The 14,431-nt window shown below is 40.6% G+C and overlaps 1 protein-coding gene across 1 annotated transcript; it reads right to left on the bottom strand.

Moving 5' to 3' along the window:
• Window positions 1-97: 97 nt before the first annotated feature.
• LOC109464357 (nucleotide exchange factor SIL1-like) lies at window positions 98-14,286 on the bottom strand. Its single transcript, XM_019761305.1, has 11 exons — window positions 14,102-14,286; window positions 12,558-12,860; window positions 11,495-11,606; window positions 10,851-10,989; window positions 9,617-9,682; window positions 9,104-9,223; window positions 8,278-8,399; window positions 7,003-7,152; window positions 3,855-3,966; window positions 2,935-2,999; window positions 98-1,950 (listed from the first exon to the last, which is right to left on the bottom strand). Exons 2-11 carry the CDS (start codon window positions 12,841-12,843, stop codon window positions 1,662-1,664), a joined length of 1,461 nt encoding a protein of 486 aa, XP_019616864.1. The 5' UTR covers window positions 12,844-12,860; window positions 14,102-14,286; the 3' UTR covers window positions 98-1,661.
• Between the last annotated feature and the right edge of the window lie 145 nt (window positions 14,287-14,431).

Genomic DNA, 14,431 nt, shown 5'->3' with positions numbered 1-14,431 from the left:
CCAACAATATTCCATTCATCAATCGGAGGATATCTTTCATCTACTTATTTATTTTAAAACATCAAGGTAGTCCTAAGAACTACATTACATAGCTGATTTCAACGGAGGCCCAAAATTCGACATAGGTAAAGGAACATAGATTGTGAGGTGTTTACAGGGATTAATGAAACTACTGCTGCTATGGCAATGGTTTGGGGTGCCTGGACATTTCGGGACTTTATACACTAGATATATAGAAATCGGCGGTTTTGTAATACTAACTCTAATAGGAATAAAAGGTTCGTATTCAACTTCAAATCAACGTTTGTATTTCGTCAACAGCGGTGAGTTCGGTAATGCTTGTCTTTTACTTGGACTAAATTCTAACCAACCCTATAGCAGACCTGTCCGCGACTACACTTGCAACAGTGGCAGCTAAAATGACTAAACACTTAGTCTAGCTCTTGGGGAAACATATAAACTTTGTTTTTTCGTTTTCTCTATTTTTAGTCTGAACATATACACAATTTTGTAATCTTAATTGCAAAATAAAAAAAAAGCAGCAGCAGCAAACCAATTGACCTTTGCAAGGGAGCTTAAATGCAGGTATATTGTTTAAATTAGTAACAAACTGATGGCATTATATTTTAACTGTTTGGTATTTACTACCATGGTGATAAATTGTAATACACAAATAGGAAGAATGTCGAAATGTATTGTTCCAAATCTAACGCACATGGAAGCCTATTTCTCTATACAACTTGTATCTGCATTTCCAATTGGAACATGCAGCAAAATTCTTAAAACTGTGGCTTTATGTATTAAGTTTTGCAAAGTAAAAGAATTATCCTGGTAACAGGCACAGTATTAATGAAGTAAATATTGAAGAAAACACATGGTACAAATTCCAATGCAGGTTAGACATCCAGATAGATACACAAGAAAACTGTTGTTTAAGAAACTGGACAGATTTTAGAAACTGTGGCTTCAAACAGCATCCACTACATTCTTCAGTGACTAACAGAATCTACAAATTGTATATTTGAACAGGTTTTCATCCAAAAACTATGAATTGCTAGACAGTTCATAGGAAACACATTGAACAAACTATATTGAGTGTCACATTATTTATGATGACATCTTCGTAGAAATCTCATCAACAAGACTTAGCAGCAGTGAAAAGTAACCATCTCCGCTATCTTCTTGCTTTTCTTCTACCACAAGTGCCTGGTATTCTTCTCTTAACACGGACAGATGCTGCTCTGTTATAATATATGAAATTCAATGTATTTTCTTGAGTGGTGGTTCACATTATTTGTGATGACATCTTTGTAGAAATCTCATCAACAAGACTTAGCAGCAGTAAAAAGTAACCATCTCCGCTATCTTCCTGCTTTTCTTCTACCACAAGTGCCTGGTATTCTTCTCTTAACACGGACAGATGTTGCTCTGTTATAAAATTCAATGTATTGTCTAGAATGCTGGTTCACATTATTTATCATGACATCTTTGTAGAAATCTCATCAACAAGACTTAGCAGCAGTGAAAAATAACCATCTCCGCTATCTTCTTGCCTTTCTTCTACCACAAGTGCCTGGTATTCTCTTCTTAACACGGACAGATGCTGCTCTGTTATAATATGTAAAATTCAATGTACTTTCTTGAGTGGTGGTTCACATTATTTATGATGACATCTTTGTAGAAATCTCATCAACAAGACTTAGCAGCAGTGAAAAGTAACCATCCCCGCTATCTTCTTGCTTTTCTTCTACCACAAGTGCCTGGTATTCTCCCCTTAACACGGACAGATGCTCCTCTGTTTCTGCAGACTTGTAGTCACTCTGACAGGGGGTGTATAGGGTGATCATGGCACGGAGGACCTTCTCTCTAGTGTCGTGATCTGGGCTGTCCAGGAGAGTTGGGATGAGCTGGCACCATCCAGCTTCAACCAGCATTTGTAACAGAGGAACCCTGGAGGTAAGAAAGAAAAAAAATACACTGTAATGGCTCAAAAACATTTTCCTTGTGGATTTTACTGGCAATTTCAGGGTGGTAAAAATATTCTGAATGAAAAAAATACGTCTGGTATTGATATTTATGCCATCTCTTCCATATTTTATTGTTTCATGCCACCAATAAATAACTTTATCATATAGCCGGGTGACGTTGACCAATCAGAAGGCTCCATTCCACATTCCTTATGTTGCCATAATGTCACAAATAGAGTCAAAATCGGGTATTTATTCATCGCAATCCATACATTAAACAACCCAATAATCAACCGCATATGACCTCAGGTGACCCAATAGAACACGGCTCTAGTTCTAAAAAATCCAAAAATAACTTAATTTGTGTTCCAATGACCTCGGGTGATTCCTATAAGAACACCTGTTCCCTGCCTTTGACCCAGTTAGAACGTGAACTCTACCCTGTGTCCTCAGGTGACTCCAGATGGAACAATGTTCTATGTTCTATTCAGCATGTGCAAGGGGTAAATTGTACATTGTGTCACTCTTCACTGCATCAGTTTGGATAGGCTATCGTGTAAGGTATATGATAATAGCGTTAATGGCCCGCCCTTTCTCGGTGAATATGGTGTGATAAGGCCTTGTCAGTTGCTATAACCACCGAATAAAGCCACCTCGTTCGCGCATATTCACCTCCGGGTGGGTCATTAACCCTCAAATATACGATGTACATGTAATACTATACTGTAAAACCATCCTATGATGCAAAACATGCCATTTTCAGTCATTGTATTTTTGCCTTATCAGTATGCTGTAGGAAAAGACTAACAGAAGTTGCCGCATTAAAAGAATGACCAGAAAGTTGAATTCAAATCCACTTTTGCTGTCCTGATATTGCATTCCATTTATAGTCTTTAAGACATGTCTTTAAGGCAGAGAAAAAATGCAATGAGAACTAGAAGTAGTATAAAAAGCCCTAATTCCATACTTTTCATATTGATTTTTCTTCTCCATATTTGTTGGGTTGTCTGAGCTCAAGTATTCTGCATTGTTCTGAAAAAAGATATGAAACATTAAGAAGAATAAATCAAGGAGTCAGTGGTTCAGTTTACTTGACAAAGGCTGAAGGGTTGATTGATTCATTGGCAGAAACTAACACAGGTCACACTACGCTAGTGCTGGCCATGCACGGGTACCTAACTGCTAACCTAAAGGTACAAGTAAACATACTTCTGGTACATGAATTTATGTACAAGCCCAGACCTTTACATGTACTTGAACAATTTGACAAAGTGACCTGTAGTCATCAATTAGGATAGAAACAGATATAAACAGTCAACCAAATGCATGTGCATAGAACACAGTGCATGCTTTTGAAATCTATGGCTTAAAATGCGTATTTCTGCATACAAGCACTAGTAGTAGTACAGGTATCGTTGAAAGTTACCTGCACCAAACAGATTTTACGTACACCACTCAGATTTAGGGAGTATGGAAGGTACAAAAAACTGTTCAGAAGCTATTGTCATTACTTAATCTTTACACTTCATAACATCAACCCACAGGACAGAGGCAAGCGGCGAGCTGGTATCAGTATTGCACTACACTACGCTACACTACACTACACTGCACTACACTGCACTGCACTGCACTACACTGCACTACACTGCACTGCACTACACTGCACTGCACTGCACTGCACTACACTACACTGCACAGCACTACACTGCACTGCACTGCACTACACTACACTACTACACTGCACTGCACTTATAATACTACACTACACTGCACTACACTACACTGCACTGCACTGCACTACACTACACTACACTGCACTGCACTACACTGCACTGCACTACACTACACTAAATTACACTACACTACACTAAATACATTTACACCCACCTGTTCCACCATCAGGTCATGTAGCAGGGTCACTGCTTTGATGCGGAGAGTCGTGGCATCCGGGTCTCCAAACAACCTGGCCAGACAACTCAAACCACCCTGTTGAAGAAACCTTTCCACACAAAACAAGAAATGGAAGATTTCAGAGTTATTCAATCTTCTGAAATGTATTTGGGTTTTTCATTTGATTAATGTTTGCAAACTGTGGAGGGGATTGTATGGTGTAACTTGGCCAAACACCAGCCAACCACAGCTGACCTTGCTCCCCATGTATACTCCTATCCAGCACGTTGGCAGAATGTACTGCGCTTGCGCAGAACCCCGTATTTTCGCGTTTTTCGTTGGGTTTTTGGTCAACATTGCATCAGAATTTTGCCTGTTGCAGAGGATATTCTTTCCGACATGACATTTGGAAACTACAGTCGAAATGCTAACCTTATATGAGTGAATACAACCTTATATGAGACATTCTGTCGAAATGCTATGGGTTTCACGCAGGTGCAGTACGTTCTGCTGACGTGCTCTCCTATCCATGGTTGGGGGAGTTTGGCAGTGTTTGGGAGGCCACATTCAGGTATGTACATGTATATAGCCAAGTTTTTGCACAACAGTTGCATAGGATACAATGTATGGCCAACAACACTTGATGTATTAGCGGGGCTTAAAGACATCCATTGCAATTTCAAGGCACTCACTCACTCTCACTCAGTCCTCTTGCACGATGTGCGTCGAGCCTACTAGGCGGGCCACCTCCCTCCATCTCGATCTGTCCTGGGCTACCCCCTGCGCTTCTTCAGGGGTGATGTTGACCAGGGCCAGGTCCTTGGCCAGGACGTCTGTCCAGCGGGTGCGGGGGGCCCCCCGAGGTCTCTTCCACCCAGCAGACTGGGGGCTGAAGTTCAGGATAGCCCGTGTAGGGTGGTCGGGTGGGAGTCGTAGGACATGTCCGTACCAGCGGACTCGGCGCATCGCTGCCACACGGGAAGCAGGAGGCTGCTGGGTCCTTTGCCTGAGCTCGGTGCCAGGCAGGTGGTCAAACCAGCGTACTCCCAGAATCCTCCTGAGACATCTGCTGTCGAAGCCGTCGAGTCTAGCTGCCAGAGTGTTGCTGAGTGGCCAGGTCTCAGCTCCGTACAGCAAGATTGAGACCACCGCGGCATTGTAGACACGTAGCTTTGTGCCTAGCGAGATGTGTCTGTGCTTCCAGAGCGGTCTCCAGAGCGCCTGCATGGCCGCTGCTGCTAGTCCACGCCGCCGGTCAATCTCGAGTTTCAGATCACCTGTCCTGGAGACTGTGGACCCGAGGTAGTTGAAGGTGGACACGAAGTTTACCGCAGGCAACATCCTGTCCAGCGAGGAAGACTGCATCACCCGCTGGAGAGAACATTTTAGCCAGCTCTTAAACCATCCTCCTGTCCCTGAGGACCCTGACCTCAAGGATGCTGCTGATGCTGCTGACGACTCCAACACGGACTCTCCAACCCCTCCTGTCACCCCAGACGAGGTTAGGACCGCACTAAGGAAGCTGAAGAATGGGAAAGCCCCCGGCATTTGTAAGATCACAGCAGAGATGCTGAAGGCCGGAGGAGACCATATCGTCAAGTGGCTAACCGAAATCATCAACCATGTGTGGATCCAGGAGAGACTTCCTGAGGACTGGAGAAGAGGGATTATTCTACCATTCTGGAAGAGGAAAGGTGATCAGCTGGTTTGTAGTAACCACAGAGGTATTACTCTCCTCTCCATCCCCGGCAAGCTTTTCACCCGCATCCTCTTGGCTAGAGCAACCTCTCTCATCCGGAGCAGCAGACGCCCACAGCAGGCCGGCTTCATGCCCAACAGATCCACGATCGATCACATCTCGGCCCTCCGTCTAGTCATTGAAAAGGCCCGCGAGTATAGGAAGGACAGACATCTGTACATTGCCTTCGTCGACCTGCGTGCTGCCTTTGACACGGTGGACCATGCTTCCCTGTGGAAGATACTGACTACCATCGGTGTCTCTCCAAAGATCATCGCCCTCTTTTAGCTGCTATACAGCGATGCAGAAAGCTGCGTCCGTGTGAACGACAAGAACTCAGAGTGGTTCCAGATTAACAGCGGAGTCCGTCAGGGCTGTGTTGCTGCCCCCGACCTTTTCAACTGTGTTGTGGACTACCTTATGTCTAAGGTCTCCGAGTGCGTCCCTGGAGTCTCTTTTGGCGGATACAGTCTTGCAGATCTGGAGTACGCCGACGATACGACCCTGCTGGCCGACACTCCCCAAAGACTCAGGGATGCCCTGGCAGTTTTTGATGCAGAAGCCTCAAAGCTTGGCCTTAGTATCAACTGGTCCAAAACTGAGCTGATGCACATAGGGGATGGCCCTGACCCTGCACCGTTCAGCTTCAACAATTTCAAGGCAGCAATGAGGAAATCTGTAGAAATATTGATATTGACTGCCATATCATAAGCACTCTCTTCAATCATCATTTCAAACTTCAATCGTTATAACTCCAAAATCAAGCTACGTGAAGAGTCCCTTCATTTTTTGGTACCGCCCATAAATAACAAGACCCAATATAGAGTACAAAAACGCAATGATTGTTTTCCATCAGCAACATTATAATAGCATTTTTGCCTCACAGATATCAGTATGCTAATGAGATAGGAATATAATTGATTCAACTTATATATGTACATTAATGGAATGACCAGAAAACTGACTTTGAAAACCCCGTTTTGCCTCCCTAAAATTATTGCATAATTATTACAGGGCTCGAAATTCATTTTTGGGAATAAGTCCACCAAATTAGGTGCACAAATTTTTTTTTAGGGTGCACCATATTTACAGATTTTACTGCAGCTCCTCTTCTGAGCTTGAATCTGAAATGCGAGCTAACTTCAAAATCTTAAACAAATGTACTACAACAAAGATTTTATTATTTTTCTGACACTTACATGCCAAGAATATTTTGTTAACTACATAAATTATATACATTTGATATGTATAAAAATACCTTTAAAATATTTGAGTGCACCAGTGCACCCCCCGAAAAGAAAATTGGGTACACAGGTCCAATTTGGGGTTCAGTAAGGTGCACAATGACATGCACCCAGTCTTTCGAGCCCTGCATTAAGACATTAGGAGAATCATGGGTGACACTACCTGAGTTGAGCCAGTGGGAAATGTCGGATGAGAGAGGACAGGGCGTAGAGAGACTTCTTTCTCACTGCAACAGACGAGTCACTGGCAACCAATCGGATTAGAGTTGGGATCGCTCCAGATTCCAGGGCCTCGATCTGTACCTTTGGATTACTGGAAAAATGTGTGGAAAAATAAAGTTAAAGAGTATGAAAAAAAACATTAACTGTACATTCAATTCATACCAAGGTAGAGGTTGTCTATAATAATTGCCTTTGGCTTAAAAAAAAATCAACATCTTATTCGAGGGGCATCCCAGCCAAAGCTAGACATGTAGGTACTCAATTTCACTGGAGTGAAGTAAGGAAAAGACGTGTACAGCACTTATTCCAAGTGCACAACATTGGGTCTTGTCAAGGGATTCAAATCCGGGATCTATGGGTTCCGGACACCTTACATGTATGTACACCACTCTCCTTTATAGGAAATGGCATTTCAGTGTAATATATTGGGATTTTCTTAATTCAAATGCACAACCAGTGCTTCTTTTAGCTTATATTCCAACTGTATGTCTATCAGACACATTCCTCAGATTCAGAGCTTCTTAGTACTGGAGTTCTGCTTCTCACCAAAAGAGTACAAACGGTAGCTATATATAGGCTGGATATTGTTAGAGACTCTGTATCAACGAAGGTAGCATTATCGCGGAAAAGACTTTGCCGTGGGAGAATGTAGCATAAAGCTGCAAGCTTAGAAGTAGAACTCCAGTCAGGAACTCTGAGGAAGACGTCAGATAGGCATTGAAATGCAATTAGGCCATACAAATTTAATTTGTTGGTTCTCGGATTTTTTCAGAAAAGTATGTGACAGGGCAAAAAAGTAAAAAATAAAAACAGGACTATGCATCCCATTATAGTCCCTAATGATACATGTACAATAGGAGCCATGAAGCCAACATATCAGGCCGGTTTAAAATTTAAACAATGATAATTTTAATTCCCAATGCATTAATAAATGGAAAAACTGTAACAACTAGGAAGAAAAGCACTTTCTTCAACTGTTTGGGGCAACATATGTATTGAGTATTTTTTAGTTGACCAGAATTCTTTTTTTTTTTTTGCAAATCAGAAAAAAAAAATGAAAAGGAGAATCCGAGAACCAACAAATTAAATTGGTGTGGCCTTAAGGTAAAAGAAGTACTGGCTGTGTATAAGAAAGTCCCAATATCCTATAAATAATTATGTCTCGCCAACCTGACAAAATTGTTCTCGATTTGAAAAAGCATTTCAGTGTGTCTACCTCTGTACGGCTGCTCCCAGTACCCTGGCTGCCTCTGAGCGGATGTCACTGTTACTGTCATTCAGGGCCAGAATCACCAACTGGAAACCTCCCAGCTCAATCAGGTTCTGAGCATTGTCAATCTGATATAGGACAACAATAAAAAGGTTTAACTGGCTTATAAAAGATCACCAAAAGACTTATCTTTCTACTAAGGTCACAAAACCCACTCATTATGCAGAATGTGGAACTATTCATTATCCAGACCACTGCCTTTGAAGAAGAAGCTTATAATAGCTAGCATACTAGTAGAAGTTTTAGCTTTTCCAGACAGTAGTTGTCTGTTCTCTATTATTGTTTTGTACCAAATACATTAATTTTGTAGTATCTTTGACTGTAAAAGCAATTAGCTTTTGGGCATGATTTTTCCAATAAAGATTTATCTATAAAAAATTGTGTACATTTGTATATAATCCATTTGTTCAAACCTTACAGTCTCGTCTTACGCAGCTTGTACTTTCACGTACAAAACTGTCTAAACTCCTTGTTCGAAATCTTTTTACAGTGACAGTTTCTTTCCCCGTACGGCCAAGCTTTGGAATTCCCTCCCTGACAAGTGTTTCCCACCAACCTACAATCTACAGGCTTTCAAATCAAACGTTCACCGCCATCTCTTGACATAGTCATGTTTCCCTCATATTTCTAGTTCAATGCCGAGAAGTGGCCATATAGGCCTTGCATTGAACCACTCCGTTAAAAAAAAAACTGGTGTGTTACGCCTACAGAGGCGGTTTACCGGTTATGTGAAACAAACAAACAAGACCAGACAGGTGTTTTCAGTGCCTACCTGGTGCACGTGATACTCCAGCTCTGTGAGCACGTGAAGCCTCATGTCGTCAGACACGCCCTCCTCTGTGTATGCCAGCAAGAGTTTCTGCATGATCTCTGTATCTGTTTCCACATCCACCTGCAATGGGACAAATAGAGACTTTTTTCAGCGTGCTGCAATACTGTCAAATTGTCAAAATTTTGTTCTGCAATAAGTTGCTTGGCAGTCCGGAAATACACACTTATAATACAATGTAAGTCTGGACATGAACACATGGAATATACAAAATTAAATGCTAGTAAACATTTATATTTAAAAAATACTACTTGTATATTCAAGGAGCTTAATGTCTATATTTTAAGCTCCTTGGTACATTAGAAAGTCTAAACACAAAAATCAAAGCTCTTAAAAAACACTGAATACTGGGCAGTAGCATGACTTTTGTCCATCAGCAAAATGGAAGAATTTTTCTATATTATACAATGTATATTGCAAAAATGCAGACAGTGGATGGATATTTCTAACACTGACCTGCATCTGCTGGAAAATTTCCTTCAGTTCATCGTAGGAGCGGTACTGGTCTTTAACCTCCCTCAGCTACAGGGAAGAAATAGAAAGAAATGTTTAGTAGACACTCCTCAAGGACACCTAAATCACGTTAAATAACAGACGTGAGTGGAAGTGGAACAAACCATTGTGGTCTAAAATGACGTAGGAAATTTGTCCGACCAGCCCCGTAGCCCCTGCTTCTCCTATTGGGTCAATTAGTCCTTCACTCTACTTGTTAGAAATTGGGCTGGTCTCAATCATGATGTTCCTGACTCAGGGAGGAGAAGAGTTGCTGTTACAGTTCTACTCGGTAACCCGTAACCCAGGTGAGTGGTCATACCATTCAGGTGATAATGCCATTCAGGTGGTTAACCAACCTTGAAGTGGCCTAATGGACATGCTACGTGGTGAACATTAAGTATATATATTTAAAAAAAAGCCCGTCACACATTCAGAACCTTGCCCCAAACTCCAACCAACGTTAACCATTTTTGGCTGAAGTTAAATGGAAGCAGTCTGACCAGATTTAGGCTATGCCTACTATAGTACCTTGCTATACAAATCAAATCATATTTGAGCTAAATTTGAGTCAGATCTGACTACTAACCATGTCCCAACCACATCTGACCTACATGTACTCTTGAACACATTGTACCTATACCATTGCCTAACTGCTCGTGTCCACACCCAAATGTTTTAAACATTTTCAAACATTCAGCTGGCACAGCCAAAAAGTAGCCGACCTTTAAGTTAAGGTTGTTTCAACTCAAATTGCATATCATATATTAAAGGCATCTAATGCAGTTTTTAGGGCTTCGAAACCCTATTTTTAAAGTCAATATTCTAGTAACTCATCTACATACTGAGTTGAAACTACACTTTCCCGATGTATATTGACCTTCATGCATGGAATAAAAATATCCAAAATTCTGACAAAAAACGGTTACTGGAATGGTCCTGGGCTGATTTTTTAACAAAAATAAAGGACTCATCTTGGTGCTTGTTTCTGCAGTTTTAAATACCTAAAGTATGAAATGCTAATGTGAAGCAGTATATATTATTCAGAGTATTTCCAGTTTTGCTGCTCTGAAATCGCATTGGATGCCTTTAAATGTGTATGAAAGTCTTCATCATCCTTTCCCAACTGATGTCAACTGCGGAAACATACCAAAGACAATACCTCCATTTTTCATGGAGGTAATAAATTCTAAGACACCTTTTGTTGCCCAGCTTCTGACACGTCATCTTGGTCGGCCTTGAATTTCTTGAGAGCTTCCTTCAGCTCGCTGGCTGTGAAGTACTTGTTCTTGGTGTTGACCATGCCCTGCCGGTCCCCGTCTGTCCATTTCATGTACCTGGAAGGAAGCACACTAGAAGCTTGAGAAACATTTCTGGCAGTAGGACTGCATACCTAATTGATGAGACTTTATTTAACATTTTTGAACTGAAATATTTTAATTCAAAGTCTTCAAGTTGAAGACTTTGAATTTAAAATATTTCAAGTTCAAGTGATTGTAATTTTGTTTCATTTTACAACAAATTTGTACAATTGTCTCAAAGTTCTCACTTTATGTCTGGCTGACGTGGTGCCACCTCAAATACTAGAAATAGAATGTAAACAGACATACTTAGCTATCTAGATCTGTGTTTCTAACTTTTAAACATGCTTGAAAGGTGTTATATTTTGGCACCTCCACTTCCTGAATGGTACATGTAGTTACATGCACATGTTGTATGTGCAATGGAGAAAGGTTGCAAAGAAATGAACAGAAAATTCATTTTTTTGTATCATCCTAATGTTACATTATGCAGCTTAAATGACACAAGAGCAATGATAAAAGGTGCTGAGGTTTATGGTACCTGGAAGAAGAGTCTTGTTCGTCCTTTGTGTCCTCCTCCTCCATGAGTTTGGCCCGTTTCTCTCCAGTTGTGAGGTCAATAGAGACATGAAGTCCTGCGGGAATGGCTTGTCCTGGAGGAAGGAAAGTTAACATTCTGACTCAATTTATGACTCCTCTGAAGACCCCCAAACTAGTACGCACGGGGAAATAAAAGTTAAGATGATGCTAAACCACAGGAATACTGTAACAAACTTTAGCTGTTATTGTGTATTTGCAGTACGTAGAAACTTTGATGACAAGCCCGGGTACATGCTGGTCTTTTGCAGCACACAGGGTTTTTTCTAAACAGGGGAATACGTAAGGGAGCTGCTCCCTCATGTAACCAGCCAGCTCTTTCATATCAATTTTCAAATTGAACCCAATGTGGCTACTTAAACAACATTTAGTCTTTCTCAAAATGATCTTTTTCCAGGACAGATGTAAAAACAATACAACAATGCATTCTAGCATTACAAACCGTGTTACTCTTACTAAAAAATCCCCCCTCGGTCGCTTCGTTCCTTGTCATGCTTGCGATCTGCTAGTGGCACATATGACTTCTTGAGTTCCAGATATATCTGTGGAGCCTCGGCAGCCAGGGTGCCATCCTCTGTAGGTACCTCTGGCTCCCTATTGTCACTAGCTACCATGGACCATGGAGGATGGCACCCAGGCCAAAGCCTTGTCAGAGGTGATTTTTTTTAGAACATGCGAAAATCAATGCATGCTTGGATGCCATCCATCAAATTAAATCAGTGTGACCTATCACATAAAACAAATCAATCCATTTTTTTTTAAATAGACGATATTCTATGATGATATTTGCTGAAACATGACCAAATCTAGAAGAATGATGACATGCATAAGACTAAAATAGCAAGTTCACACTAACCCAGTGTTGACGTCACACTTCAAAGAAGCCACGTGACAAGCTTCACTGTGTCAGTCTACTGAGGAAGACCAGAATGACTGGTCGAAAGCTCTAGATGAAAGAATTTTTTGTGTTGAAACTTGGATCAAAAGTTTGAACTCCAAACACTAACCTGGCTTGATTTGTTGCCATTCTTTAGTTGGATAGAACACCTCCAAATCCTCCTCATCATAATCATCTACATCCACACTCACAACACCATCATCAGATTCTACACCGTTTTCCTCTTCATTTGGAACTACGGTCAACGCTCCAGTATGACCTCCCCACGTCTGCTTGGAGTTTTGAAGCCCTTGGTCGGCGTCTTGAGTGTTTCCTCCATGTAGAAGTAAGGAGGACAAGACGAGGGCAAGAACACTTGCTATATGGACAGCTGCTAGTTTCTTCATTCTGTTCATATAGCAGATGATGGTGGCTAAAGAAAAGATTGTCAAAATAAACTGTTAGGCCACAGCAAGTAAATTTTATGGATGACATCCTCCGCAGACACCAAATCTAATGCGAGCAGGCGAAAGAAAACAAGGCGGGCCGAAAAAAACAAGGTTCCTACATTTTAAAATTTTGACTCAATAGATGATGATGGTACAAATGGTTTTGATTCAGAAGTGGAAACATGACATATACATAGCCAACATCACATATCACTGCATCAAAGTAGGAAACAAAACATTAAATCAGATTCAGAGTCTTTTCTTGTCTCCTCTCTTCATAGTTATCTGCCATCCACCTTCCGGCATGGCAACAGACATCTTTGCCCATTTTTTGCATGTTGACTACTGTCAGAAGGCAACGAAATTTCTCTTTTTTTTTTTTCCCAAAATCAGGCGAAAAGTTAATGTGCGCGTTAATGTCATCCATAAAAATTACTTGCTGTGGCCTTAATTCATAGGACACAAAATAGCCATCAAAAAAACTCCTGATAAGTTTACATGTAGATAACTTCATTCCTTTAAAACAAATAATTTGCCAATATTGTCACCTAGTAATCTGTAAAATAAAATATGAAATTATAATAGAAGACGATCTTGAGTGTCATTTTACTGTAACGTTACGTGTATGTGGATTGTACATGTATGCGAATATGAGAAATATTCTCTTTAAAAATTGCATACAAGACAAGATCCATAATTTAGGTATTTTGATAAAAAAGGACAATTCATAAGTTATAACTTTAACGTTTAATCTACACGTAACATATTCTTACACAGATACAATAATGAGCGCTATTACTAATATTAGGTAAATTCAGGTAAATTCATTCAGGTATTAATTAAAATAAATAAGTGGTAAGTTTAACGTGTTACATATTTATATAGTATACTATAGATGTAGTAAGATACAAGAGAGTATCTCTGTTTACTGTATATAGAAAATTATTAACATGACCTGCATGTAGTTTATATATAATACTAGCCGCGGCGACTGTTGCAGGGCTTCTCTTGCTTGCAGTCTTTACATTAGTTAGGGCTAATGTAAAAGACTGCAAGCAAGAGAAGCCCTGCAACAGTCGCCGCGGCTAATATAATACCTGTGCTTTATAGCTTTTGTTGTAAGGCCACAGTTACATAATTATGCATTTATATTATTAAAACGTCAACAACATGATGGAGTTTCGAACGATCAAAAGAACGAGTAATTTTCAGGGCATTTACCTACCTTTTCCAAAATCTCTATCTTGCCTGCTGTCCTCGATATCTGTGTTGAACAGTTCTTTAGCATGTCCTGCTATCTAAACTCTGTTATAGGTACATAAGTCCACGTGTGATTCGCGAGGAGTGAGGTGGAACAACAACATTGGGACACGTCAGCCATGTTGTCTCAGGGATCTTCCACAAGGTATACGGGGGTGCTACTTTTTTTATTGGCGATGAAAAAAAAACAACGTATTGGCGAAATTTTAATGCTATACTCATCATCATAGGTGTGTATATGTTACGAAGTTATAGTTGAAATATTTTGAGCTTTCTTTTTCGCACGGAGAATGTT

Source organism: Branchiostoma belcheri, unplaced genomic scaffold, assembly GCF_001625305.1.
Source record: "Branchiostoma belcheri isolate BF01 breed outbred unplaced genomic scaffold, Haploidv18h27 scaffold137, whole genome shotgun sequence".
Taxonomy (NCBI): Eukaryota; Metazoa; Chordata; class Leptocardii; order Amphioxiformes; family Branchiostomatidae; genus Branchiostoma; species Branchiostoma belcheri.
Note: the sequence above shows the minus strand (reverse complement) of the source record. Positions and strands in the feature narration are given on the sequence as shown.

Bases quoted from the DNA above. Each gene is read 5' to 3' on its own strand.
- LOC109464357 (XM_019761305.1), bottom strand. From the start codon at position 12,843: ATGAACAGAATGAAGAAACTAGCAGCTGTCCATATAGCAAGTGTTCTT. The intron at 10,990-11,494 runs GTACCATAAACC...GCTTCCTTCCAG, and splicing joins GAACAAGACTCTTCTTCCAG to GTACATGAAATGGACAGACG. The intron at 7,153-8,277 runs GTAGACACACTG...ACATTTTTCCAG, and splicing joins CTGGGAGCAGCCGTACAGAG to TAATCCAAAGGTACAGATCG.